This window comes from Cygnus atratus, chromosome 17 (genome assembly GCF_013377495.2).
Source record: "Cygnus atratus isolate AKBS03 ecotype Queensland, Australia chromosome 17, CAtr_DNAZoo_HiC_assembly, whole genome shotgun sequence".
NCBI lineage: Eukaryota > Metazoa > Chordata > Aves > Anseriformes > Anatidae > Cygnus > Cygnus atratus.
Window position 1 is genome coordinate 4,176,419 of NC_066378.1, and position 25,366 is coordinate 4,201,784.

At 50.7% G+C, this 25,366-nt stretch overlaps 4 protein-coding genes and 2 non-coding genes across 10 annotated transcripts in view; 1 reads left to right on the plus strand and 5 right to left on the minus strand.

The window, feature by feature from the left end:
* PXN (paxillin) overlaps nt 1-9,197 on the minus strand; it is a 48,854-nt gene extending 39,657 nt beyond the window's left edge. Inside the window, exons 1-2 of one of the 3 annotated variants that reach the window (XM_035556675.1) lie at nt 9,050-9,197; nt 5,918-6,265 (exon numbers count right to left, since the gene is read on the minus strand). In XM_035556675.1, the coding sequence (XP_035412568.1) occupies nt 5,918-6,008 (91 nt within the window). In that variant the 5' untranslated portion in view covers nt 6,009-6,265; nt 9,050-9,197. Of the gene's footprint in view, nt 1-7; nt 901-3,872; nt 3,991-5,917; nt 6,266-9,049 lie in introns of those variants that run through there. The other 2 variants (XM_035556679.2, XM_035556680.2) reach the window with 2 other exon arrangements.
* LOC118253037 (U4 spliceosomal RNA) lies at nt 7,152-7,292 on the minus strand. The gene has a single exon (XR_004780317.1). It is a non-coding gene; the product is annotated as a U4 spliceosomal RNA (small nuclear RNA).
* Nucleotides 7,816-7,956, minus strand: LOC118253038 (U4 spliceosomal RNA). The gene has a single exon (XR_004780318.1). It is a non-coding gene; the product is annotated as a U4 spliceosomal RNA (small nuclear RNA).
* A 9-nt stretch (nt 9,198-9,206) lies between the features above and the next one.
* Nucleotides 9,207-15,058, plus strand: SIRT4 (sirtuin 4). Of its 3 annotated transcripts, none has more exons than XM_035556704.2 (6): nt 9,207-9,260; nt 9,361-9,488; nt 10,918-11,423; nt 12,091-12,385; nt 13,533-13,736; nt 14,274-15,043. In XM_035556704.2, exons 3-5 carry the CDS (start codon nt 10,924-10,926, stop codon nt 13,683-13,685), a joined length of 948 nt encoding a protein of 315 aa, XP_035412597.1. In that variant the 5' UTR covers nt 9,207-9,260; nt 9,361-9,488; nt 10,918-10,923; the 3' UTR covers nt 13,686-13,736; nt 14,274-15,043. The 3 variants fall into 3 exon arrangements, with proteins under 3 accessions (XP_035412597.1, XP_035412596.1, XP_035412599.1); XM_035556703.2 differs by having other exon boundaries at nt 9,210-9,260; nt 9,358-9,488; nt 14,274-15,058; XM_035556706.2 differs by having other exon boundaries at nt 9,210-9,260; nt 9,358-9,484.
* Nucleotides 15,059-15,518: 460 nt separating this feature from the next.
* On the minus strand, nt 15,519-21,850 carry LOC118252903 (uncharacterized). The gene is made up of 5 exons (XM_035556707.2): nt 21,290-21,850; nt 19,953-20,076; nt 17,514-17,671; nt 17,019-17,092; nt 15,519-16,158 (listed from the first exon to the last, which is right to left on the minus strand). The coding sequence occupies exons 1-5, from the start codon at nt 21,509-21,511 to the stop codon at nt 15,990-15,992; spliced, it is 747 nt and encodes a 248-aa protein (XP_035412600.1). The 5' UTR covers nt 21,512-21,850; the 3' UTR covers nt 15,519-15,989.
* A 487-nt stretch (nt 21,851-22,337) lies between these two features.
* Nucleotides 22,338-24,200, minus strand: PLA2G1B (phospholipase A2 group IB). Its single transcript, XM_035556540.1, has 4 exons — nt 24,167-24,200; nt 23,924-24,083; nt 23,041-23,168; nt 22,338-22,465 (listed from the first exon to the last, which is right to left on the minus strand). Exons 1-4 carry the CDS (start codon nt 24,198-24,200, stop codon nt 22,338-22,340), a joined length of 450 nt encoding a protein of 149 aa, XP_035412433.1.
* Between the last annotated feature and the right edge of the window lie 1,166 nt (nt 24,201-25,366).

Genomic DNA, 25,366 nt, shown 5'->3' on the forward strand with positions numbered 1-25,366 from the left:
AGGTTACCCATTCCTTTCTCTGCTGGTAGAGATGGTGTCAGAGGATCAATTTTAACCAGGAGGGCAGCTGAACACTCGGGATAAGTTGACCTCTCCCAGCGAGAGACAAAGGAGCTAAAGACAGCGCGGAGTCCAGACTTTCCATGGAAATAGAGCAACAAGAAAAGAAGCCTCTCTCTGCATCGCACGCCGCTCGAGGCAGAGGACTCCCTGTCTGAGTTGCTCGGGACAATGAAGCCCCTGTCTCACGAGGGGTCAGAGCAGCTAAGAAGCTGAAACAAGTCAGAACCCCATTGTGCAGAGCATTAGTCCTGTTTACAGGCTTCTCGCCCAGCAGCAGGAACGGCTCAGGAACCTGAGCCAGGAGAAAGCCGAGGGACCTGGCAGCTTTGCCGGTGTTTCCTCCCCAGAAGAGGCACCGAGAGCACAGCCCCGTGGGGCACAGCCACCCCCGAGCGCTGGCAGAGACGGCAGGCAGGACCCCCCCTCCACGCTGCCACCAAAACTCAGCAGCAGGTTTGTCTGGAGAGGATTCAGCCCTGAAGAGAGAGTGGGTGACAGCTCCTGAAACAGAGGGAACACCTTCTGAAGTGAAAGCTCTTGTAGTGCTCAGTCTTTGTGCCCAGAATGCTTAAAGCCACGTCGCTAGACAAACATCCTCCGACAGGCAAATCTTCTACAACTGAGCAAGCACACCTAAAATAAGAAGCTCACAGACCGCTTTGCACGCACAGCCAAAACACTGCCATAAATATGTTCTTGCTAAACAGCAGAAACAACTTCTTTGTAAAACACCTCTCACGAGCTCTACTGAATGCTGTTTTGTTCTTGATTGCAAACTCCAGTTAAAAAAAAACAAGTCTGAGCTCCTCAAAAAAAATAAACAACCAAGCAGCAGACAAGCAAGAATTTCAAAGCCACCAAAAGAAAGCTGCTACAAGCGACACCATTTCTGTCTGGAGTTACCAAAGCTCTGAATAAATAAAGAAATAATGAAAATAAAACAACACTAAACAAAGACTTCACAGTAGCGTTTGCAAACAACTTCTTCCAAAAAAATAAAAGATGAAAGTTACTGAAGCTGTGAAATCCTTTCTCATCCTCAAAACCAAACCACTACAGCTTTTTGCTAGCTCTTGAAAATCAAGACGACGTACAAGAAGTAAAATTAATCTTTTGGCCCCCACAAAACTAAACAGTAACCATACTGGCCCCGCAGTAAATATACGAAGTTAAAAACAAGTAGGGAAAATGTGCTTAAAAGAAAAACACTGAAGGTCTTTTGTTTTTATTGAAAGAGAACTCCTTGAAGCTGTAAGAAAACATTCAAAGTCAAAAATCGAGCAGTATCTGACTACAGCAACTGCACAGCCTCCCTCCTCCCTCTCTCCCCAGGCCGGAGGCTTTGCAGGACAGCGACGTCTTCCCCCACGGCCAGCAGACCCCGCGGCCTGCTCGCACTCTGCTCAGACAAGGCAGCTCCACAGAACCAAGAATTCAACAGCTAATTCAAACTGCCTGAGGCAAACGTATAGGCTCGATCGCTGGCTTGCTGGAATTACAGCCCGTGACCACACAACTCCCCCTGGGAAAGCCCGGGAAGGGGCGATGCCCCCCGAGCCAGGATGTGTGCTCTGTAGGACTCGGCTCCACTCGGCGCCAATTCCCGGCGCGGCAGAACGACAAACTCATGCAGCAAGCTTCCTGTCAAACTCCAAGCACATCCGCACGGCGCGCTTCCTCCGAGACCGACGGAAGGCAATCTGCACAGGTCTGGTGGGCTGCCTGAATGCAGGGCTTCCTCCCCCCATCCCTACAGCGCGCCATCCCAGCTCCATCGGGAGCCAGCATTGGGCGCCCCGTGCCCCAACTACTCCCCTGGGGCAGAGCTCTGGAGCAGCTCCCCGCATGAACTGCGCACCCTAACACCACTTCTCCAATGCTGGCGGTGGGGAACAAAAAACAGACAGTTTTTTCAGTTCCAGACGAATCCCCAAAGCAACCCAAACCCTTCCTCACAGGGGTGAGAAAACCCACCCTGCCCAGCATAAAACCAAGATACTTCTGCATCTCCATTTTGCAGCGCAAAAGCGCATGCTGATCAACACCCCATCAGCTCCAGCCTCTGGAAGGGAGAGGGACAGCTAAAACATGTTTGTAAGTTTGGGGAGTTAGGGACACAGGCGTAACAGGCCCCGTGAGGCATTCCCTCGTGCCCAGCGCGTCTGTCAGCCTCCAGTTGTGTCCGCACCACACAGGGTCAGAAGCACCGTACAGGAGTATTTATCTCGGCTCATTTTACACAGCATCAGCTCCAAACCCACGAGGCACATTCGCTCAGGTTCAATGCTAAACTACTCCGGGGCCAAAAGCAGCCCTGGCAGCAGCACATCTACGTGTGCGTGGCATCGTGCCCGAACCATCGAGCCCTGCAGGACCAGCCTGGCTACGGCTGGAGCCAGCACAGCCGTCTGGATCCATGGCATGGTTAATCCACAACTCGGATAATCCACCCAGAGATAACGAGGGATGAAAACAAACAACACTCACTTCGGTTCAAAATGTGACTTGTTTCAGAGCTGTATCAGCACAGCCTTGCTGCCTTAATTATGCATCCCAAGGTGAGCGCCTTTAGAAAAACAAGTGAGCGATTTGCGGACTAACAACAATTGGCAAAGGGAAAATAGGTGGCGTGATCTTTTACAGTGAGTTCTGCAGGCCAAAGAAATTATCTCAGAAAGAAATGTTCCACTTTTCTTGCTCAACTGATTACTGTTAAGATAGTCAGATCTCGTCCAATGTGAAAGGCTGCACAAAAATTGAGAAAGACCTGGTGTGACCATGACTTGATAAAAAAAAGTTGCTGAGATGAGAAGTTCTATTTCAAAAATTAGATTAGAACTTTCACTTTTGATGGCAGTAACGTTCAACACCGCAGAGGAACGCACAAATTCAGACCTTCTCCAATTTATTCTTTGCAGCTCACTTCTAATCCTCCCACAGAGCAAAGAAAAAAAACGTGCTGAAGCTGCAGCAGCCGATCTGGCCAACTGGAAAGCCACCCAGCTCCCGTGAATTTAAGGAATGCAACAATTGCAGCTGGTAGGGCACAGCTCTGGTGGCCGGTCGGAGCACGTTGGCGGGACGCGAGCCGTGCCTACGCGACGCTCCGTGCGGGCTCACCTCGACGGGCCGCTCGGCAAGGCAGCCCCAGCTGCGCGGGTCCTGTCCTGACTGGCCACGCATTCCTCAGCGCGCTACAAACACGATGTGGGAGCAGCACCAAGAGATAACTGTGCTGAGGGGTGGGAGAAATGGCAAACGGATCCGCCTTGGCTGAAGCACACGGCGGCTGCCGGCGGGAGCGCGGCGGGCACCCAACGGCTGTGCCACCAGCCAGCGCGCCCGGGCTGGGGCTGAGGTTTCGCCCCGCCAGGAGGAATTCCTGCTCAGCAGCTGAGGGCCTCCCGGCCGCCCTGGTCCCCTCGCCAGCCCCCTTCAGGGCCCTTTTTATGGGGGTGTGAGCCCCGGCTCTACGGCGGCAGCACACCGCGAGGCTCTGGCTGCTGCAGCAGGGCAGCGACCCTCCTGCGGTGCATCCTCCCAGGAGGGCTGCTTCCCGCTGCGGGGGGGCCGCAGGTAACGGGGCTCGGCCGGTCTCGGCGGCTGCACGAGGGGAACTCGGCCGCCCTCACGGCCCCCAGAGCACGGAGGGGATCCCACGGGGGGAGCCGGGGGACAGCGGGGTGAAGCCGAGCTCCGAGCGGGACCGGGGGCCCTGAGGGGGCCTTAAGGGACCCTGAAGGGTCTTGGGGTGCCCTGAGGGGGCTCCCCCCGGCCCAAACACCGCCGGGCGCCGCGCAGGGACTCACCCAGGTCGTCCATGGTGCCGCCGCCGCCGCTCCCGCCCCGCCGCCGCCGCCCGCTCTCCTCAGCGCCTCGCAACTTTCCCGCCCCGCCCCTGCGCGCCCCCGAGGCCGCCTCCGCGCGGCCCCGACACCGCCTCGGCGCGCGTGCCCGCGGTCGCCCCCTGCCGGCGGGAGCGGGCGCGGCCCCGGCCCCCTCAGCCCCCTTAGGCCGCCCGGTTCTCGTCAGGAAGGGCCGCAGTGAGAGCCGTGGTGAGGGGCCTGGGCGCAGCCCCGGTGCCCGTAAGCTGACAGCAGCCCCCAGGGGACCCGTGCCAGGCCTCACCCGCGCCCGGCACCCCTCAGGAAGCCACGGCCCCACCCTGTGCGTCACCTCAACACCAGGACCTTGCCTGACACCCCCTCACTGGTCCCGCAGCAAGGTTTAAGACACGATGTGAAGGGACTTGTATGCCTTATGTACATAAATGTGCCTCCCGCACTACGTGAGAGGGGCTTGTGCTCAGCATCTGTCGCTGCTTTTCCACGACTGAGCAGCAATAACTTCGGGATGTGTCCCCTCGGGTTGAACGATGTGCACCACTGGCATCATTTGCTGGTAGCGCAGCAGAACTGGGGCGGTCAGGATCAGGCCCCCTCCCGTGATCCGTGCTTCTTCCAGCAGCAAGCGGCAGGCAGCGGTCTTGGCTTGGGTTGTACCTCTACCTCTGCGTGAATAAAGTTTCCGCTGTGCTCTGTTTGCATTGTAGCCTGGTACGCAATGTTCATCACCAGCTTCCTACCGGATCCTTTGTGAGTGTGGCAGTGAGTGCAAATCAACAAAATGAAACAAAACAAAACAGCTTTTTTTCTGTTTCAGGGCAAAAATGAACTTCTCATAGGGATACATGCAGAAGAAATAGGTTGTGTCCAAGCGGCTTAATGTAAAGACAAGGAGTCTCTGCCCCTAAAGCTTCTCCCTGTGGCTTAAGCACTGCTGTGGAAGGGTGGCTGAGGTGGAAGGCAGAGCTATCGTACAAGGGACATGATCCTCCAGTTGTTCGGCTTTTAAACCAAGCCTATTCTCATTGCACTTGTCATACCCAGGTGCTGTTTACAGCTGAATTCTTTTTCACACCCTAACATTTCCTACCCAAAATTGGTAGTCCCCTACCCTCCTGTGGTTTCCCAGTGAGAAGGGCAGGTTAAAACCCAAGCCGCTACAACAGCTGCTCAGAGGGGTGGCCTCAAGCAAAACCCACCCAATGTTCACCATCCTCTGTCCTTCCTAGTGCCCTGTAACTCCTGTTTGCTCCCCATCTACCTGCTCTCTACCTCTGAAACGCTCCTGGACTTGTGAACATCTGCTTGATGTTCAAGCCCTGTGCACGCACAGCTGCAGTTCCCTGGGGACAGCCACCCCAGCAAACTCTTCCCCAGCAGGGCAGCACCCAAGGTTTGCCCAGAGACAGCTGGTGGGACCGAGGGGGAAGCTATGTGGGGTGCAGCTGCAGCCCTCATAGCTGCTGCTACTGGGGAAGTGCTGGGGAACGAAGGCACGTCATGCGTCAGAGAAGTATGCAGTGCTTCTTCTTGCATGCTGCCCCGCGACTACAACACGGTACGACTCAATCCTTATCTTTCACAGAAGTTGTGACAAGAAATTGTTGTTCTCATTTACAGATGGGAAACAGGGCTGGGAGCCGGAAATAAAGTCATACAATGAGTCAACGTGAATTTAAGGCTGGACTTCAGGACTTCCTGCCTCCACACAGCCCAGGTGTTCAGGGTGCTTGCTCAAGGCATCTTTCCCCTCATCAAAGTGTAGCCAACCAGCTATGGACCGGCCCCACAACTCTTCGGGGGGGGCTTAACCCACTGGCCTCCACACACTCGGCACTCAGAAACTGTATGGATTAAATCTCCGCCTGCCCACTTGGGGTCAGTAATCTCAGACTGGAGAAATCCAAACTCATTTCCTAAGAGGTGTTATGAAAAGCACCAGGCTAAATTTTTTTCAGAGAAGAACAGATACGAAGCTACAAGACTTGTAAGGCATATTTAGAGCCTACCTGTGCACTTTAGAGAGTGACTTGAAACTGCAGAGTGAAGAGAATAACTGAATTGCAGCGCGTCCTCTGTGCTGTGCCACAGGGGCATCATGCAAGGGGACGTGACTCTTTCTTCGGGTGGACACAGAAGGAAAATTCGGGCAGAGCCTCAAGCCTGAAGGTTTCCATTAGCTTAGGGCAACAGCAGCACACTTCAACATGCGGCTCTCTCATGCAAGGTCCAACTTCACGCTTGGTGGAAGGACCTCGTACAGCAAATGGAGCAAACGACTTCTAGCACAGGGTGGGGGACATGGCTTGGCGATACTGGATGAAGGAACCACTCGGGGGGCATCGTCGCAGATAGTTCTGTTAGACGGAAAGAGAATCAGTCAAGGAATAGATAAGACACTTATCAACCAACCTTGCTTATATGAACCAAGCGAGTACATGAACTGCATTACTCATTGTCAACTACACACGACTTCGGTGCTTATTGCTGTGCCTCATTCTGACAAAGGGTGACGGCACCCCATCGCTTCGGGTTTTATTTCGAATGGATATTGCGGGTAACGGAGTGCAAACAGGGGACAAATGCCATCTAGGAGGTTTCACTGTCATTCTTCAGTCACCATTGTGTATAACACCCCAGCCCAGCTGACATTACAAACCTGATAAAGAGGGAATATCAATGTCTGCTACTAATTTTCCTACTCTGCCTTGTTATAAACAACCGCCTAACCCAGGGTCGTCCAGGCAGGGTACGCGCACCCGGATGGCACATGTGGCCATACAAAGAGCTTCAGAGGTAACTGGCCGCAGCATAAACCACGTTGAACGAACACAAAAAGACAGAGGGCAGCTGCTTCCCACTGTGGCAGAGATTCGGCCAAGGAAGCTGGTGTTTGGTGGTCACAGGTCCCCTCTGTGGGGTGTGCTTAGGTGTTAGACAACAGCGGTGGCTTAGAAATGGACAGGGTTTATTTAACTTAGAGGGTAGAAATGGATGGGGTTTTCATAGAGGGTTTGGGGTTTACACCAAAGCGAGCAGCTGCTTTTTGCAGAGCAAAGGACCGGGAGCTCTTTGGCAAGGACGAGCCATTTTTTGAGGCAAAGACTGTCACTGGGTATACACAAACTGGCATACATTGAGGGAAAAAAACTTGGACTCTAGCGCAGACGCTGCGACCGCGGCTCCCACTTCTGCACGCTAGGCACCCCCCAACTCAGTCTATTCTTTCACACCCAAACTCAGTCTCCGTAGAGACTGTCAAAAATTGCCAATGCCGACTATATTTCAAGTCGTCACGGCGGGGTATTGGGAAAAGTTTTCAATTAGCAATAATCGCGCCTCGGATTAACCTCATTGGCTACGATACTGCCACTGCGCAAAGCTGGCCCCCTTCTCCAGCCGCCACCACCCCTCGCCCCGGGGCCGCCTCCGCGGTCACGGCGAGCCCCCCGCCGCCGCCCCCCCGCCCGTCCCGGTGCCCCCCATCTTCCCCGCGCCCTCCGGTGCCCCCCGATCCCTCCCCGGGAGGGGGGCTCCCCGTTTTCACCCCCCGTACCGAGAGGCGGGGCGGCCGAGGGGCTTGCTGGGAAGGGGCATGCAAATTTGGTGTGACGTCACTTGGCGCGCCCCGCCGTGGCGCGGGATCCCCCGCCCTTTGCGCGTGGAGGCAGGGCGGGGACGGAGGCAGGGAGGGGACGGAGGCTGAATGGGAATGGAGGCAGGGAAGGGGTGGAGGCTGAATAGGGATGGAGGCTGAGTGGGAACGGAGGCGGAATGGAGACGGAGGCAGGGCGGGGATGGAGGCTGAGCGAATATGGAGGCTGAATAGTAACCGAGGCTAAATAGGGATGGAGGCTACAGCCTCCCCCTCTTTTTTCCGTTCTACTTTTTAACCAGCTCACAGCAGCCTCCGGAGAGGCCCTCAAAAATTGCCGATGCCGACTGTATTTCAAGTCGTCATGGCGGGGTATTGGGAAAAGTTTTCAATCAGCAATAATCGCGCCTCGGGTTCACCTCATCGGCTACGATACTGCCACTGCGCAAAGCTGGCGGTCCTCCCCCCCGCAGCCTCCACCCCGCCGCCGCCCCCCCGCCAAGCTCAGAGCGCGCCCCCGCCGCCCCCCCGCGCGTCCCCGCCGCGCGCACCCCCTGCCCCGCCGTGCCCGCGTCCTGAGCCCCCGCTGGGGGGAACGGGAGGGACACGGGGCAGGAGGGAGGCTGGAGGGGCCGGGAGGCCCGCGGGGGGTGCTGGGAGGGCGGTATGGTAATGAGGGGGGACTCGCCCCTTTCCTGGGCAAAAAGGAAGAAAATCCGCCGGGTTTTGCCAAAAACCACCAGTTTCCTCTCAAGGGGAGGCTCCTTGCAGAGGACAACACACGAGACCAAGCGCGCCGTTGGGTGCCTGGCTGCCCTCCCTCAGCACCGTGCACCGAGGAACCGGGGGGCTCCGTGCCCCTCGTGCCACCGCTCCTGCCGTCACCTCGGCTCCGCAGGCCAGCAGCAGCCTGCCCAGGCACGGCACGACGTGGCACGGCGGCTGGCCAGACCTAACGCCAACAAAAAAGCTGCACGACCACCACGTGGAGCAAGCCCCTCGGTGGCAAAACGTTGACTGTTGAAGGGGTTCAGGGCTCGGGCTGTGCCCAGGGCGAGGTGCAAGCGGCTGAAAAAATATAACGGCCCCTCACGTCTCTTCCACACGTACTCTGGGAGGTGTACAGAGACCGCTTGTCACGTGCTGACCTCTGGGGTTTGGCCTGGCCACGTTCATCCCACACACCGGACCAGACTGGCGTCTGTCTGCCCTTGGTGCCATGGTCTGTTTCCACATCTCTCACCCAGACTTTTTCCTGTCGTTCCAACTATAACCATCAGGACCACCAGCCTGGCTCACTTCGGCCAGCACCGAGTGGAGGCACCAAGGGCACGAGAGCGGGGCCGACATGTCGTCCCCGTGTCCCCTCACACTCCAACCAGGCACATCTCCCCGCCGAGGTGTCCTTAACCACCCCCAGTGGACTTGTCTTCCATTATTTGTTCAGCCACATTCTGAGGCTAAAACCTGCCACGTTAGCAGCAGTGAACGGAAAATGCAGGCTTTCATAAGGACACGGACCTACAAAACCTTACCTACTACTTACATTTGCATCAACTCTGATTTTATTCTCCTATGCTTCCTGAGGGCAGCGCGCAGCGTTTGCCAACGCACCACTCTCGGGAAGGTGGGCGATTTGTTTCCTTGAAGCATGGGAGTTGTAGTGTTTCCTCGGGCTTGGTCTCCTGCGAACTACATTTCCCAGCAAACTCCTCTTCCGCGGGCCTCGGGAGGTCGGCAGGGCAGCGCTATGAGGGGTAAGTTTTGGGCATTATTCGCCGTAACGTGTTATATTTCCCTGGCTGTGCGCACCGTGCCCACCGCCCCTCTCCCGTCACCGTGCCATTGTTACAGCAGAACAGGCTCGAGTGACACGGCTCTGGATTTCTGGCCTGGAGAAAGCTGTCCTCTGCCTACACTGTTCTCTTCCTGCGGAGCTTTTGGATGTGTGTTAGAAAACGAACCCTAGCCTTGGACCTTGGTAGGTACGTGTACGGAGCATTACATAAGTGTGGTTGGGTTTTGGTGTGCGTTGTTTTTTTTGTTTGTTTGTTTTTGTTTTTGTTATTTTTTATTTTATTATTATATTTATTTATTTATTATTTCATTATTTATTTTTTTAAAATCTGAGCCCTTTGATATTGACAGCAGCCTTGCATTTCACAGGAAGCGTTCAGTCCTTTATAAGTTTCTCTTTGACTTCCATGCTTCAGAGCCTCCCTCAACTGTATGTGCTGTTCTTGCTGCTGGGCCCACCGCTGCCTTCTCTCTCCTGTGGGTCACCCTATATTATATCTCCATTTCATTCCCCCCTCAAAACACTTCCTTCTGAGAGATCTTTTGACTATAAGGGGCAGGGATGGAGAATTTTCATCAGTTAAAGCAATTTAATCACCATCAAACTGGCTTAGCAGTCTTCTGAGAGCATCATGACAGGATTTTTTCTCAAAGCAAGTTACAGTTTATTGGGAAACTTTGTCCCTTCTAATTAATATGGAAAATTAAACCTGTTCAGAAGGAAGGCCTGACACTACTCTTGCTAAACAACAAAAGGCAAAAATCATCATGAACATAATCCTCTGCTTTGATATAAAAAAGAATTCAGGACTATAGGGGAAGGCTTTCCAGAATAAGCCTGCACGTGATGCTTAGATTCAGCCCTGATATCAGTCAGCCCTGAAAAACACTGGCATGGCCGCTCTGTCAGGGCGTTGGTGATTTCAGTCTGATTTACTGGGGTATGGTGCCATGGCCCTGAGTCCAGGCAGCCCTCCTTGTAATTCGACTGAGGATGAAGTGCTGGAGATTAACTGAGACAAATTTACTGTTTGCCACCAGCATCTATTTAGTATCAAAGTACTTCCAGCTGAACATCCAGACTTTCGGTGTATTCAGATATTGCTCCACTTACTGTAAGAATTGGTACTTGAGGGAGACTGGGGACTTGAGGCAAAGCAACTCAGACGGAGCAGGAATCTAAAAACCAGCCAGGCTCTGAAGCTCAGGCCCCTGGAAGGAGCAAGCTGCCTGCCTTGCAGACAAACAAGCTTGCTACTTGAAGAGCTTTCTCAGAGCTGCCACAGGTCTCACAGGCAAGTTGCCGGTAGGCAGCCTTTAAGGAACTGCCCCCATACTGCAACAGCTCAGCTGTGAGGTGCTCGGTGCCCTCCTCCAACTGCCTTTAACACCCTCACACCTTCAGCACTCCTCTGCTACCCTCTGTGAAAGGGACACGCAAACACTGTCCTTGCACGGTGGGGTTTACCTAACAGCTCCAAAGTAATTCTGATTTTGTTAGAAAAAAAGAGCAAAGAAAACTTATCAGCAACGTTTTCCAGAGAATCTCAAGAACATAGAATCAAGGATATGCTCCTTGCTTTCTTTTACCTGCCCTGTGTTGTTCTTGGCTTTTAGCTCAGCATGTTCTCTGCCAGGAGGTTGTCAGGAGGTTGCAGAGCCATCAGACTCCATCACCTCAGACACCACTCGGTGTCCAGGACCTCTCCAAACTTGGCTTTTGTGCCAGCCTGTCTTCCCCCGGATCCTGCGGAAGTAGAGGAGCTGCAGCATTTTGTTTCCAGCTCCAAGAAGCTCTTTGTAATGACCGGGGCTGGAATCTCGACTGAATCGGGGATCCCAGATTACCGCTCTGAAGGAGTCGGGCTCTACGCCAGGACAGACAGGCGGCCCATCCAGCACGCCGAGTTTGTTCGTAGCGCCAGCGCCCGGCAGCGATACTGGGCAAGGAACTTCGTGGGCTGGCCCCAGTTCTCCTCCCACCAGCCCAACACGGCACACCTGGTGCTGAGAGACTGGGAGAAGCTGGGAAAGCTTCACTGGTTGGTGACCCAGAACGTGGATGCCCTCCACACCAAAGCTGGGAGCCGGCGCGTGACAGAACTGCACGGCTGCACACACAGGTACCCCGCGGGGAGAGGAGGATGGCTAATGCTCTCGTGTCTCGTTCGGGGTGACCAACGTGTAAGTGCAGTGGTAGCTGCTGAAAAAGGAGGCAAAATGTAAAAGCACTACGTTAGTGGAGATGGTGTGCTCAAGGGTGGTTTTGTGCTGGGGTGAAGAGGATCATGCACCAGTGCTGCTCACAGAGCAGTGTTTAAGAAACACACACCACCCCAATTTTTGGAGTGCTGTTTGGATCGTGCTTAGAACCTACATCAGTCAGAACCTCCCATTTCCTTGCTGCAGTAAATATGCTCTTAGCAAAGGCAGGGAGATCACAAGGATGCAAAGGGTGTCCAGGGCTAAGCAGAGAGGGTAGTGCCAGAAATGCACAGGCTGGGCGTCTGGAGAGGAGCCATCACAGTCTGCCTGTGATCACCCAGAATTTCCTGATGAAAAAGCTCAGCCCTAACTGTGAGATGGGATGCATGGTAGGGTTTAAAGTGCTTAGCCTAGAGCATCCCCGCAAAGCAACAGCAGAAAGACAGCTCAGTGACCTTCACTATCTGTTAAATAACTGGGGGCAATGACAACAGACTTTCCAGGCTTCTAAGGAACAAGTTCCTGGCTCCGGAGCTTCAGCTGCATGAAGCTCTCTCTCCATTACAACTTTGCTCTGCATTTCAGGGTTTTCTGCCTGGGCTGTGGAGATCAAACCTTGCGCTCTGAGCTTCAGGAGCATTTTGAAGCTCTGAATCCTGCCTGGAAAGCTGAAGCACTCGGTGTGGCTCCGGATGGGGACGTCTTCCTGACGGATGAGCAGGTGCACAATTTCCAAGTCCCAGCTTGCAGTAAATGCGGCGGCATCCTGAAGCCCGACGTGACGTTCTTTGGAGACACGGTGAGCCGGGAAAAGGTGGATTTTGTGCACCAACGCCTGGCAGAGTCAGACTCCATGCTGGTGGCAGGATCCTCTATGCAGGTAACAAGGTCTTCCTCCCACACTGCATTCCTGTTTCTGTGCTACTCTGCTGGCAACAGTCCTTGGTCCCACAAATTAGGACTGCTGTTTGCCATCACCACAGCTATTTCAGAGCTTCTTGGTAATTTTTTTTTTCTGTTGTTGGGATTTAGCTGTACAGTTGTCGTGTTTGGGCTTCCCTGTAACTCCATGACCAGTCTCTGTCATGCTGCTGTAAATAACCCCAGTCACACTTCAGACCTCACTCTCCTGCCTCCTCCATCACTGCGTTGTAGGCTCGTGGTTGCCCATAAAGCCAGGATACTGACACAATTCAGTTCTGCAACATCACCACTGTGCTTTTTTTTTTTTCCTTGAATTTTTTAGCCTTTGCCAGCTTTCTAGGCCTCATGGAAAGCTGTGTGCAATACCAGATTTTAGGACTTCTAATTTCTAATTAAGCTTCTGAAGAAGAGAGCAGAAGTCTCTGTTTGCTGCTTAGGACTGTCCTTTGTATCACACCATGTTTTCTCTGTGAACCATATTTTATCTGTAAGATAAGGTGGTCTAGAAAACCCTGGTGTTTAACCTGTGAAAGCTTTTGGAATAGAGTTTGTGTAAGAGATTTTCCAGGAACATGTTCTATTACATTAAGAAAAACTACTCTAATGCTTTCCAGAAAGGCATAAAATGAAGGCTTGGCTGATTGCAATTCACGTCACTTTAGGATACTGGAGACAAATTCCGTGAGCTTGCACTTCTTAAGCACATAATCCTTTGTACAGGAATGATTGAAATGCCTTACATTCATTCTTGTAGTACCTAAGCTGGGCCATGTGAGAACCATCAAAGCAGAAGCATTTAAGTACCTATGATAACTAATAAAAACTGCTGCAGAGATTTACTAAAAGACAAGGATTTTCCCCTTCAATGTATATATTTTCTACAAAAATGGAAACCCTTCACTGATAAGAGGTCAAAAGCTGTTCTCTTCTGTGCACTCCTGAATGAAGAAACCTCCTACTTGAATTAAATGCAGTTGCATAAAACAGTGTGTATATACAGCCCCGTTTTCCTGCCAACAGCAACTACTTTACTTTCTTTAGACCTTTCTGTAGCTGTCCTTTGCCTATGCTGCTAATAATTCTGTCTGCTGGTATTCCTGCAGGTATACTCTGGTTACAGGTTTGCTCTTGTTGCTCGGGAGAAGCAGCTGCCTATTGCAATCCTTAACATCGGGCCCACAAGGTTAGACCACTTTGCATCCTTAAAACTGAATTCCCGCTGTGGAGAGCTGCTGCCTCTGATTGTTGCACACTGACCCAGCAAGCTGAGCATCAGCAGCTATCAGGAGTAAAAATATTTCTCCAAGGTGAGTGCCTTCCCTGGTCAGTCACCTTAAAGGGTAAGAAGATGGGTTTGAATATCCATTAAATGCTGCGACTGAGATGTACTGACTAAAAAGATGTTCCCACAATGTTCCCATCAAAGCCTGGCTACAAATTTTCATCTGCACCTGGTGTGCTCTGATGGGCCATGATGCTGCTTCCCGTGATCATAAACAGAAAGCATACTTGGTGCAAATGCTCCCAGAAAATTAGGCAAAGGAAACCAGAAAACCTGGCAATGTTGACTTCCAATCCAGTTGTCACAAACAGAAAACTACAGGGGATCAGGGGATCACATACAGATTCAGAGAACGTGATCAGTGCTGCTACCTTTGCACACAATTTTCTTTGTAACATACCAATTCACGAACGTTTCTCAAGTCACCATACTCTTACTGACGATTCGAAAGCTACGCCTGGTTGAATTGATCCAGCTGATCAAAACACTGCTCTTTTGAAATGTGGATAACGTAAATGTTCAATTCCATCAATAAAGCAGCTTCTTACCTCCACTCCTACAGGACTTACCATCTCAAAAGTGGAAAACTTCAATCTGAGGGGCATCTGTGAGATCCTTATGTGTGGCCCCTGATGACACCAGGAGAGGGCAGCAAGCATCGCACATGTCAACCTGACCAGTTGTTTTCTGCATTGACACCATCTCCACTTAACCAGGAAGGAGAATGATGATGAAAAAATGTCTTTTCTGCCTTACTTTGTCGTTGTAAACAGTGCCTTCTGTTTGCACTCACTGGGACAGGATAATCAGACGTGAGAACAAAACACTTTTTTTAATAGTTGTCCCAAGAGAAGAGTGAGGGGCAGGGAGTTTGACCAAGTAACTTGAGGTAGAATAGCAGAGGAGAGCAATGTGGAACACCACAGTATCAGCTGGAGGATCTGTTGTCATTAGTGGGCATGCAAAGAGGGTAAGGAGGCAAGAGGATTTGCAGTTGCCATTTTCAAAAAAAAAAAAAAAATGGCTAAAAAGAGAAGCTGAATAAGGATACTACTCTTGTAAGAAATGATTTGAAGGCACAGGCCACAAGGTTGATGTCTTTGAGCAAAGAGGGGAAGTCAGCGCTTCTCTCGACTGTCAGTTGACCAGTTAAACTGCTTACTATCTGAACGCTTTAAAAATGGAATATTGTTGAGATGCCAGAGGATTTACTTTAAGCTAATATCTGACCAGAGCTGCTTTCAGTGTGGCTGCTACCTTTTCTAGAATGCATTTTTTAAAGATGTTATTTAATTAATGAATAACTAAGTAGCGAATTAAAATTGTTTACATGACTGATACTATTTGCATTGCAATTTCCTCTCCCTCCTGTGATTTATTTAAGTACAGTCTCAATAGCCAGTTTAGATTCATTTTTTCCATTGCAAAAATGCAGGATGTAATTACTAACAGTTGATGAATTGAGAGAGAGATACAATTAAATCTGCACAATAGGTTTCCCTCAGGACTGAGCTCGAGCTATTCACAGATGTGATTCTGCACACTCCTAACAGATCTGTCACTACTGGGTAGCCGTGTTTTGGTAATCCTTAAGGTGGTAGCTTAACACATTATAACATATGTGGAGAATCTTGCCCAGACTAGAACATTACATTTTTGACCCAGCCTTCCATATGAATCTACCACTCCCCTCATGGCTACAAGGGAGTGTAATTGTCATTCCAAATGCCCCAATCCCACTCCTCACATAACATGTCCTATATGAATGATTTTGACAAGAACTTTTTTGGAAGAAAGAGTGCCAGAGTCATTTACTAAAAGGGCAGTAACAAAGCAAGGAGATCTGTCCACACGATGCAAAATTCTTGGGTTTGTTGTTGCCACTTTCAGGAGCAAGTAAAATACAGAATCAAAGGGATACTTTTGGACCCAATTCTGCAGAAGGTGGAGGAAATTAGATACTTAACGTGTTTCAAGACTTAGCTATAATGGGTCATAGGAGACACTGCTTCACTTAGAAGCCATGTGAGGTAAGTTCAGGACCCCTACCTGCATTCTGCTCCCATTTAATGGCAGTCCTACTTTCCAGTGAGTTAGAAATGTGTTGTTTGGTAGTGAAGAAAGCTCATAGATGTCAGTAATCTTTTGCGTAATACTGCTGTCCTGCTAACCAAAGCTTTTGCAGAAACTATTGCTAAGGCATAGCAGAGCCTCCACACGCAACCAGGGCACTTGCACAGTGTTTATTCACCTAGGTTTTCCATATTAGAAGAGACATTTATGCCTCTTTAGCAGAGGAACTGGGGCCAGGTTTTTCACTATCCATGTCATCTTCTGCACCACCTTGAAATGTGCATTGTATAGGTGTGTTAAAAACGGAGGCTGCCGGTTTGGTGTCCTTAGAGCCAGCATTTTGAGGAGGAGGCGTGGGAGCACTGCCAAGAAGTCTGAAAGAAGAAAACATCTGCAGTGAGGACTGGGCATTACCAATGTGACAGGTGACTAAACCTGCTACGCCCATTCCTGCCTCCAATTCAGCAGCCGAGGACGTGGGAGTCAGGGTGTCTTCAGCATCACTGATAAAGGCGTAGTTACCCTGACCCTACACAGATTACACTATATATTGCACTATATGCTTTTAAGTCACTAGGGACAGTGACTTACAGTAAATGATAAACATTTACAGTAAATTTCCTGTGCATGGTTTATTACTATATGGTAGTGAGCACATATACATAACAAGCATATGAGGCTGAGACAAAGTTGTTCCTTTTTTTCTGCCAAGCTGATCCAGCACTACTAAAATTGACTTCTTGTACAGCAGGATCAGAACACTTAATCTCCTAACGTGTTCCCCCACCACCACTGGGAAATAAGATCGCTCAACTGAGAAATGCCACAGCAAACCTAAAGTTCCAAACCAAAAGCCAATTCTGCACCACTCTAATGCTGATTGACACCTTCCCCTGTCACTCCTTTGGCACTATTTGTGTAGGAAGAAGCAATGCAGAGAGATAACGGCTATCAGAAGCTGACTATGCCATTGCAGGTAGCTAGCAAAGACCTGTCTTGAGAAGTCTCTCAGCTTCTCAAGTTTCCAGTCTGGATGGAGTTATAGAAACCCCCAGGGTTGAGCAGTATAGGACACAAATCAACCACCAGCTGAAACTAACAGAAAAAGAGCGTTACAGAGCCTGAGGAATGATCTCTTCCCCCATTACCAGGGGGAAACACAGATCCTTCCTAGCTACCTTGTCTGCTTTAAGCCAGCCTTGATCATCCCCTACATGATTCAGTGCTCTCCTACCTTTTCTGGTTCACTGTTGCTGCACCATTCCACCAGTATTTCAGATCAGGGCTTGAAATTGTAGTTCTGTCCATCTGTGGTTGGTAAAAGCACACATTAAACAACAGCACAAGGACAGTTTTTTACAATGAACTTAGCTGAATCAACAGCTTGTGCTTTCTTACAGCTGTTCCTACCACGACAGGTTCCTGAGGTTTGTCTAGAGGAGCTGTGAGTATCTTACAAAGGTTGTGAGTACCCTCTCCTGTGAAAGGGGGGCTGGAGTTACCCAGAGCAAACAAAAGCTACTTCCTATTTGGCAAGCCTTGCCTTCAGTTCTGGGCAAACCCTCAGAGCAAACTTTGTAATAGCGTCCTGCAGGATGAGAGATGTCTCACAAACTGCGCTCCAGTGAAGGAGCAGCACCCGGGAGATGGCCGGGAGGACTGTGCCTGATGGGAATGGTGTAAGCGCAGCCTCCCACCTCTTACAGTCAGATTGCTCCTACTGACAAACCTGCTTATTTGTGATTTTTGGAAAAGGGCCAAAGACCCTGGGCATTGTGATCTTGGGAGGTTCAGGAGCCTTGGAGCGCAAGGGGCTAAATCCACCTTCTAGAGTGTGCATCTTTCCCCACAACTGCCTTGGATGTCGCCCTTTCCTAGTTCTTGCACCTGTATGGAAGGGGAAAAAAAGGAAAAAAAAATCAGTGCCAAGTTACTGGTTTCCTCAGTCTATTCATTCAAAACCCAGGGCTTGGGCAGGACAGATGGAGTCTTCCTCTCACATAACCTGCCCTGGGGCAGCCCCAGGTAAGTAGCAACTGAAAGCAACCATCTTGGGAGGCTTTCTGGTGCCTATGGGAAAGGAAAACACCTGAGGTTAGTGTTTCTTGTCATGACAGTCTGCACAGTGCAGGGGTTTTGAGATCTAAAACTAGCCTTAGCCGCTGTGTTTTTAGATTACAGAAAAGTAGCAAGAGAATAAATTTACAAGAGAGGATTTTGCCTCTCCAGTCCTACTGGTCTGGCCATTTTCATCACTGATATATATATATTCACATATAATACATGTGAAAATACCTTTCAGATGCCAGATTTCTCCTGGCTGATGCTTTCTTTCTGAAAAGGTCAGGAAGTTCTGATATATGGGCTGTTAAACAGCTTTGATTTTTCTGGTTAAAGTTAAAAAAAAAATCTGGATGATGTTTTGGGCAAAATAACACAAAGAAGCCCATTAATCCTTTTCCACGTATCATATTGCTTCTGTGAGATTTTAAGTGGAAGGGTCCCCATTGGGGGCTGCACAGCTGAGCGCTCTGTCACCTGTGCACCCAAGTCCTGGTAGATACAGGACACAGATGGACAATAAGAAATTCATACCTGCTCACACTGACAACTGGCCAGGCAGGTAACAATAAGGCTAAAAATAAAAGAGGAGGATTAAAAAAAAAAAGCATTGTGTTAAAAGGCCTCACAGTATACAGCACGACTCCTGCAAACTAAAGGCAAGCAGCTTTGAGTGAATGACCCACGTGAGCTGCTAGCCCTTGCTGAGACCCTGACAACATATGCAGCTTCAGCACATGCAAATCAGAAGCGGTGCATTTTTGCTAATATGAGAGCTGTTCTGGGACATTCTGCTGTTCCTTTATCAGAAGAATCTTCCAAGAAAAAAAAAAAAAAAAGGTATCAAAAGACAGACACATGCTGCATCCAAATGTCCAGTGTGGACTTGGCAAGGGCCAAGGAGAAGAAATCCAGCTGGACTTTGTAATTCTAAAAACGGAATACCTGCAACAATGCAGAGTTCACAGTCTGACAAAAACTGCTGCTGGTGGGAAGCAATGCTTGGTTCCTTAATCAAGCAGGTGGCATCTGACAAAAATCAGATTACAACCCCTTTAGCACTTGGCAAGACAGAGCTTACTGGGTGTAATGAGGGACTCCTGTGTCTGTGCACAGAACTGGCTGTGGCTGCAGCAAGGCTCCTCGCCTGCCTGTGCAATTACTGCTTCTACAATAAAGCAGCTGTACCTGCAGGTAAGGAAAGCCAGAGATTAAGGCTGCCTTCTCACTAAGATGAGTCCCTTTGTTGTTTGGGGAAAACAGCACTGGAGCTGAGACAAGAAGCAAATGCTTTTTGATGTGTTTTCACAGCTTAGCATGAAGGGGAATAATAACCTCCATTCACTGAGCTGCACACAGCCAAATGGGTTGAAGACAGTTCCTAAAGCTCTACCAGATTTATGGTGATTGGACCTTTCAGTCAGATGGAAACTTGGAGCTGTGAATAGCTGATCAAAGAGGAAAGCTTGTTTTAAAGGGGGTGATGAAACATGGAGTTTGCAGCTCATAAGAACCACCCAAAAAAATCCAGGAAATAAGTTTCAGTTATGCCCTGCAAAACGGAAGATAAATCAGGTATCTTGACAAGCAAGTGAATATGCCTCTCCTACAGAAACTTGCAGCAAGCGGTTTCAGTTTGGGTGCTGATAGAAAAGGGGGCGTCAATACTGCATCCAGCAGCAAAACAGCAGATCTGTGGTAGTAGAAAGACCACAGAGACACCTTTCTGGTGTGTCTGAAAAATTCATGAGAATTTTTCATGAATTCATAAATGAGATAGTAGATTGGTATCACTGTTCTCCCCGAGATCTTTCCTGAATGACCAGAAACAAAACTGCTTCAGGAAGCTGAAAGGCAGAGTCAAGCTAGCCAAGGTTTAAAACCAGAGTTCCAGACACAGATGATATCTGCAAGCCTGTGTGCAGACCCCAGACCTCTCCCTTCCCACTAAGGAAAGATACCTAATTAACACATCTGTGCTTTTTCTCCTGCATCACTAAGTATACAGTGGCAGGTAAGAAGAAAAGCTGAGCCTGAGAGGAAGAGTAACAGTACAAGTGTCTAGTACTGGTCTCTAGACACAAATGGAAACTGAAACAGTCATTACCCTGAGCATAGCTGTTTACTCTCTTCATGTCTCGTCTCAGCTGGCATACTTTCTCTTTCATCTCTGCAATGTCCATGTAGTTAGAGTAATTTAATTCTCCCTGCAGAGTCCAAAAAATCTTGGCCTAGAAAACAACAATAGAGAAGACAAAGATAAGACACCAAGAGTTCACTTCTGCACCATAAACCCACACAGGCACCATCCCTCCAGCATGTCACATGCCAGCTCTGTATAGCTTTAGATCTCCCCTGCTCAGTGACCACAGGGATATTTTATTTCAGTTACTGCTTCTGGTCTTGGAACAGAAGCACAGACTGGCATGGCAAAAGATGTTCATATCTTCTTTGTTCTCCCCATCAGCTGGCAATAAGCCAGTCTGAGGAACCACTGGACTGCTGTTAGACTCTGCTTTCCACAATGTTCCTTAAAGCCCTAAAGAGTAACTTTGCACAGCCACTTCAAACCCTACCACCACTTTGGCCATTGCCTAGGGCCTAGCACTTCACATTACGTGATAAGATCCCCTATACAAGGGCTTGCTCGGGGCGGGGGGGGGCTGTTAAATCTACTGTTAGGTCTTCTGCACCACCAAATCTATGTAAATAAGAAACATGACCAAGGGTCTAAACGTAAGTGTAGGCTTACAGAAATGTGTATGGGGCAAGAGAGGCATAGAATGAGTTGGCGCTCTCATCTATCCACCGAAAGTATCTAGGGAATGCTAGAATGGCCCAGCAGCAGGAGTAGATGTACTACCCACCTCAAACCTAGAGTTACTACTACAGGGAAAGACTTATAGCAAGCTTCTGAAATGCTTCCAACTGCATCCCAGCTCTCTTCCCTGCTCGGGATGGTACAGCTCAAAAGCACAGTGCTTCTTCTACATAGTGATGGTATTTTACTTTTGCCTCTACAATGCGTTTTATGTATCCCTACAAAGGGATTTCAGTAACACTTAAGACCTTTACTGCTCTACAAACAATGACCTCAGAATCAAAGCTAGTGTGTGAGGACAACAGACCTCATCTTGCACTTCCAACCCTAGAAATGATTCATCTTAGCACTATGATGGAAACACATCCAGGAGCCTCCAGATTTCCTCAGAGAACCCAGAGCACTCAATGTTTCCAGAAACCTCAGGTACATGGACACCTGAGGAAAAACAGGAAATGAGTATCGGTACAACATGGACTATCTGGCTGTGAGACTCGCACACTCAGTTTTTATTTTATTTAAAAAAAAAAAAAAAAAAAGGAAGTGATTCACCATCCTATCTCATTATCATCCTGATAGCCTCCAAGATCCAGGGCTCCTCCCTACGAAGACACCGCAAGTACCTTTATGTAAGACAGCAAGCCAGCTTCTTCCTTCTCCACCTGTTTCTGCTTTCTCAAAGCCCTCTCAAAGACCCGCGGGTTCTGCTCCATGGTCGAGTACAGCTCTCGCAGGCACTGCTGCGTGTAGGACACGGACTGCTCCTCAAAGTCCTCTGGGGAAATCTGCTTGCAAAACGCCATGCTGAGGGGGTACTCGTTGTCAAACTCGTCCAGGGTCTCCATCCTCTACCTGGGCAGAGAGGGGAGGGCGGGCTGCACGCTCTCCTGATGCTGAGGGACACGGCTCAGCCACCTGCTGCCGAGGAGCCAGGGCTCCCTCCCTCAACCACGGGCAGCCCCGGGAGCCCACCCGCACCCTCCGGCCGCCCCCACCGGCGGCAGCAGCCCCGGGGGGCTCCGTCCCGGCCGGGTCAGGAGCCCACGGTCCTTCAGGGGCTCCCCCAGCCCGCCCCTGGCTTCCAGGCCAACGCCGCCCCTTCCCCGCGGCTGCGGCCCCGCGGGCAGGGAACGGCCAAACGCCTCGAGCCGTGCCCCGAGGAACGGGCGCCCGGAGGAGGAGCGGCGAGGCCGGGGGGAGCCGGGGGGAGCCGCGCTGCCGCCGTTCCCCGCTCGCCCGGGAGCCGGGGGGGGCGCCGTGAGGGGACGGGGCGGAATTGGGACTCGAACCCGGGTCCCAACGGGGCCGCCTGAGAGGGGGGGGCAGGGTGGGGGCGGGGCGCACCTGCTCGCAGCCTCCCTCCCCCGCTCCCTCCCCACCTCCTCCCGCCCCCGCCCCCGCCGTTGTTCAGAGCCAATCAAAGAACGCGGTGACGGGGGGGGGGGGGGGGGGCGCCGCACGCGCCACAATGGACCGTTAGCGGAGGGGGCGGGGCCTCCCGTCCTCCCTCCTCCCCCCTGCCCCCACCCCCCCCAGCCCCGTCGCGCGCGCGGCCGTTAACGGCTGCCGGGGGCGCGCGCGTCCCGTCAGGGCCGGGCGGCGGGAGAGGCGCGGGGGCGGCGTTGCTTTTGTCAGGCGGTCTTTATTAAAGGGCGCCCGCGTGCTCGGCCCTCAGGAGGACTTGCAGTACTTGGCCGTGTCCAGCCTGTAGTGGCCCGGGTCGTAGGGCGCCTTAGCGAAGCACATGGCGGCCGCGCGGTCGCAGTTGCAGATGAACATCTCGCACTCGTCGTTGGTGCCTGAGGGAGGGAGCGGGGACGGTCAGAGCCTTCGCCTGCCTCCCTTCAACCCCCCTGTGCCGCCGCCGCCGCCATGTCGGGCGTGAGGTGCGCTCCCTGCGCGCCCTCCGGCCCCCGAGCTCCCCTCAGGTGCTGTGCGAGTGGGTGCCCCAGCCCTGCCGCCTCCATGCTCCCTCCTTCCCTCCCTGCAGCTCTGCCTGACAAGCTGTTTGTTATTTCTCTCCGTTCAGAAGCCATAAAAGCTTGGCCGTTACATTACGGATGTCTGCACAGCGCTCCCCAGCCAGCCCGCTGCCCCCACGGACTTCTGTGGGACCACAGGGACTCATCCCCCTGAGGAGGGGACAGGTCCCCATGCTCAGCCCACGTATCCTCCAGCACCATGTCGCGCTGAAGCCTTCTGGGCCACCTTGGAGGCATCTACGGCAGCGCTGAGTGCGGTGCCTGCAGCCAGCCCACCCGGCACGGCCTTCTGCTGCGCCTCCGTGCCATGGAAGGATTCAAAGTCACGCAGCCCCGATCCTAACTGCAGCTGAAGTGCTGAGCAAAGCAGAGTGACACGGAGGAGGACGTACTGCTACACGTAATCTGCTTGCTAGAGCAGCTGAACTTGTATGTCTTTGTGTAGGGGTTGTCCACTAAGGTGGTGCATGATGACAGTTTTTCAGCCTGAGAGTAGCAGTTATCATGTGTTTGACAGCACCTGGAAAACAAGGAGGAAGAGGTCAGAAAACACCAGAAATGCAAACTCAGCTGACCTATACGACATGTAAATATGCTAGTATTTACAAATATGCTTTGACAAGGCGCTGAACAAAAAAAACCCCTCAAGATACCCAGTGATAAGAGGGAGAGGACACAAAGGACCTCAAAGGGACGCAAAATCACAGAATATCCTGGGTTGGAAGGGACCCACAAGGATCATTGAGTTCAGCTCCTCCTCTGCCAGCTAATGTTCCAAGTACACGTGTGGTTACTGCGGCCTGGCAGCTGACAAGCTAACAGCTGGCACAATCCACTGCACCTTGGCTATCAGTCTAATGTGCTCTCCAAACTGGCAAGCTACTTCTTAGCATTTTGCAGCTCAGCCCTAAGAGGTCGATGGTCAAGCACTGGGTAGTGGGCTCACAACTGCTGTCTGGGCTGCCAGGACAGCACTGCTGAAGAAAAAAAAAAAAAAGAAAAAAGTGTGGGAATGAATGCAACATAGCTGCCACAGAAGAGAAAGCAGAATGCATTGCTTGGATTATATTTTACCCTAGTAATAAGACCTTCAGGTGTGATACTACACAACCTTTTTTCCTTGAACCAGTCTTTGGGAGAACGCTTTATCCATAGCAGCCAGAGAGTTTTGTGAGCATTTTTTTTACATGCAGGGCCAGCTAAGGAGACGCAGGCATGCAGAAATGAGAAAGCGCAAGCTAGGAAACATGTTTGTAAAAGCAGAGTTGTACAAACTTGTCAAGTTCATCCACTGGTGTCCCACTGCCTCCCAAGCCACAATAGCAGCCGTAGCCATCAAACTCAAGCAGAGGGTGACTGCCTGGGATGGTGCATTGGATCATGCTGCGCAGCTGCCACACTGCACGAGGTGAGACATCGGCGCTGGCAGCACCCACTGAGGAGAAACACAACGGTTAGAGTTAGGCATGGTATTACCAGTCACAGGCACGCTGAGAGGGGCGAGTGCCACCTACGCACCTGACAGCAGGAAAAGCAGGGCAAGGGACTTCATTCTTGCAGGTCTTGACAATGAGATTGGTCCTAAAGAAAACGCAGCTCTTTATACTACAAGCTCACCTTGAAATAGAAATGAGGTCAACAAGCCAGTATTTATGTTACTGAATGCAGATTTCTTCTATCAGGGGCTGTAGACAGCAGCTTGTGACACGACCAGCTGAAGGCCAGTGGAGTTCGAACTCTGGAAGCCAAGAGGGCAAATATTTGCTTCCTATGCTTTTTGCGATTAAATTATTTTAATGGTCTTATTAGAAGACTGCCTGAAAGATCTGGACATTTTTAAGGGCTCTCTACTAAAAAATATAGCAACATGGTAGTTACGCTGGAGAATACTGGCACTAACAGCCAGTTACTAATACTTGTATACTCTTTTTATGGTATCCCACTTATCATTCTTCCTATATCTCTGCATTGATTCACCTGTCCTAATTCAGGGAACGAGATACAAGTTGTTCACTTATCCCCAGTGACCCTTGGCATGAGCAGAAAAAAATAAAATAAATAAAAAAACTAGTTTTAACTTTGAAGCCATATAGGAGAAAGAAGTACTACTAGGCAAAAACCAGGAGCCAAGCAACGTGGAAATCCTCTGAAATTTCTCGGGAGAAGCAGTATAACAGCCACGACAAAGGAAAGTGTGAACACAAGGAGATGGTAACGCATTGGTGGTAGGATGACTGTGGGAAATATTAACTGAAATATTCAGCAGGATTTTCCCTGAGGCTTCAGAGATGCAGAGGACCAAGAAGGATTGTTGGGAGTGCAGGGACAGACATGGCGTTATCCAGTCAAGGTCTGTGTGTTACCACATCACCAGGTACACGGCAAACCTAGTGGAGCTAGGTGAAACTGGAGAAGCCTCCAGGCAATCGTATTTTGATGGCCTATGCTGCCATCAGGCTCCTGAAATCGCCATCATGTTTTGTGTGTTTAGACTTACCATCTTCAAAGCAGCTACATTTGCAGCCCTCTGGAAAAGAAGAGCATGCTGGCTGTGCAGTTTCTTCCCTTTAACTATCCATTTTGCTTTCCATCCATCAAAATCTGCCTGATAAATGCAGGTCTTCCTTTTAATACAATGCCTGTCCAGAAGAAACTACCTTTTCTTCCTTTGAGGTAGAACCTCTGTTCTTCAAGTTTAGCAAAATTAATTTTTATACT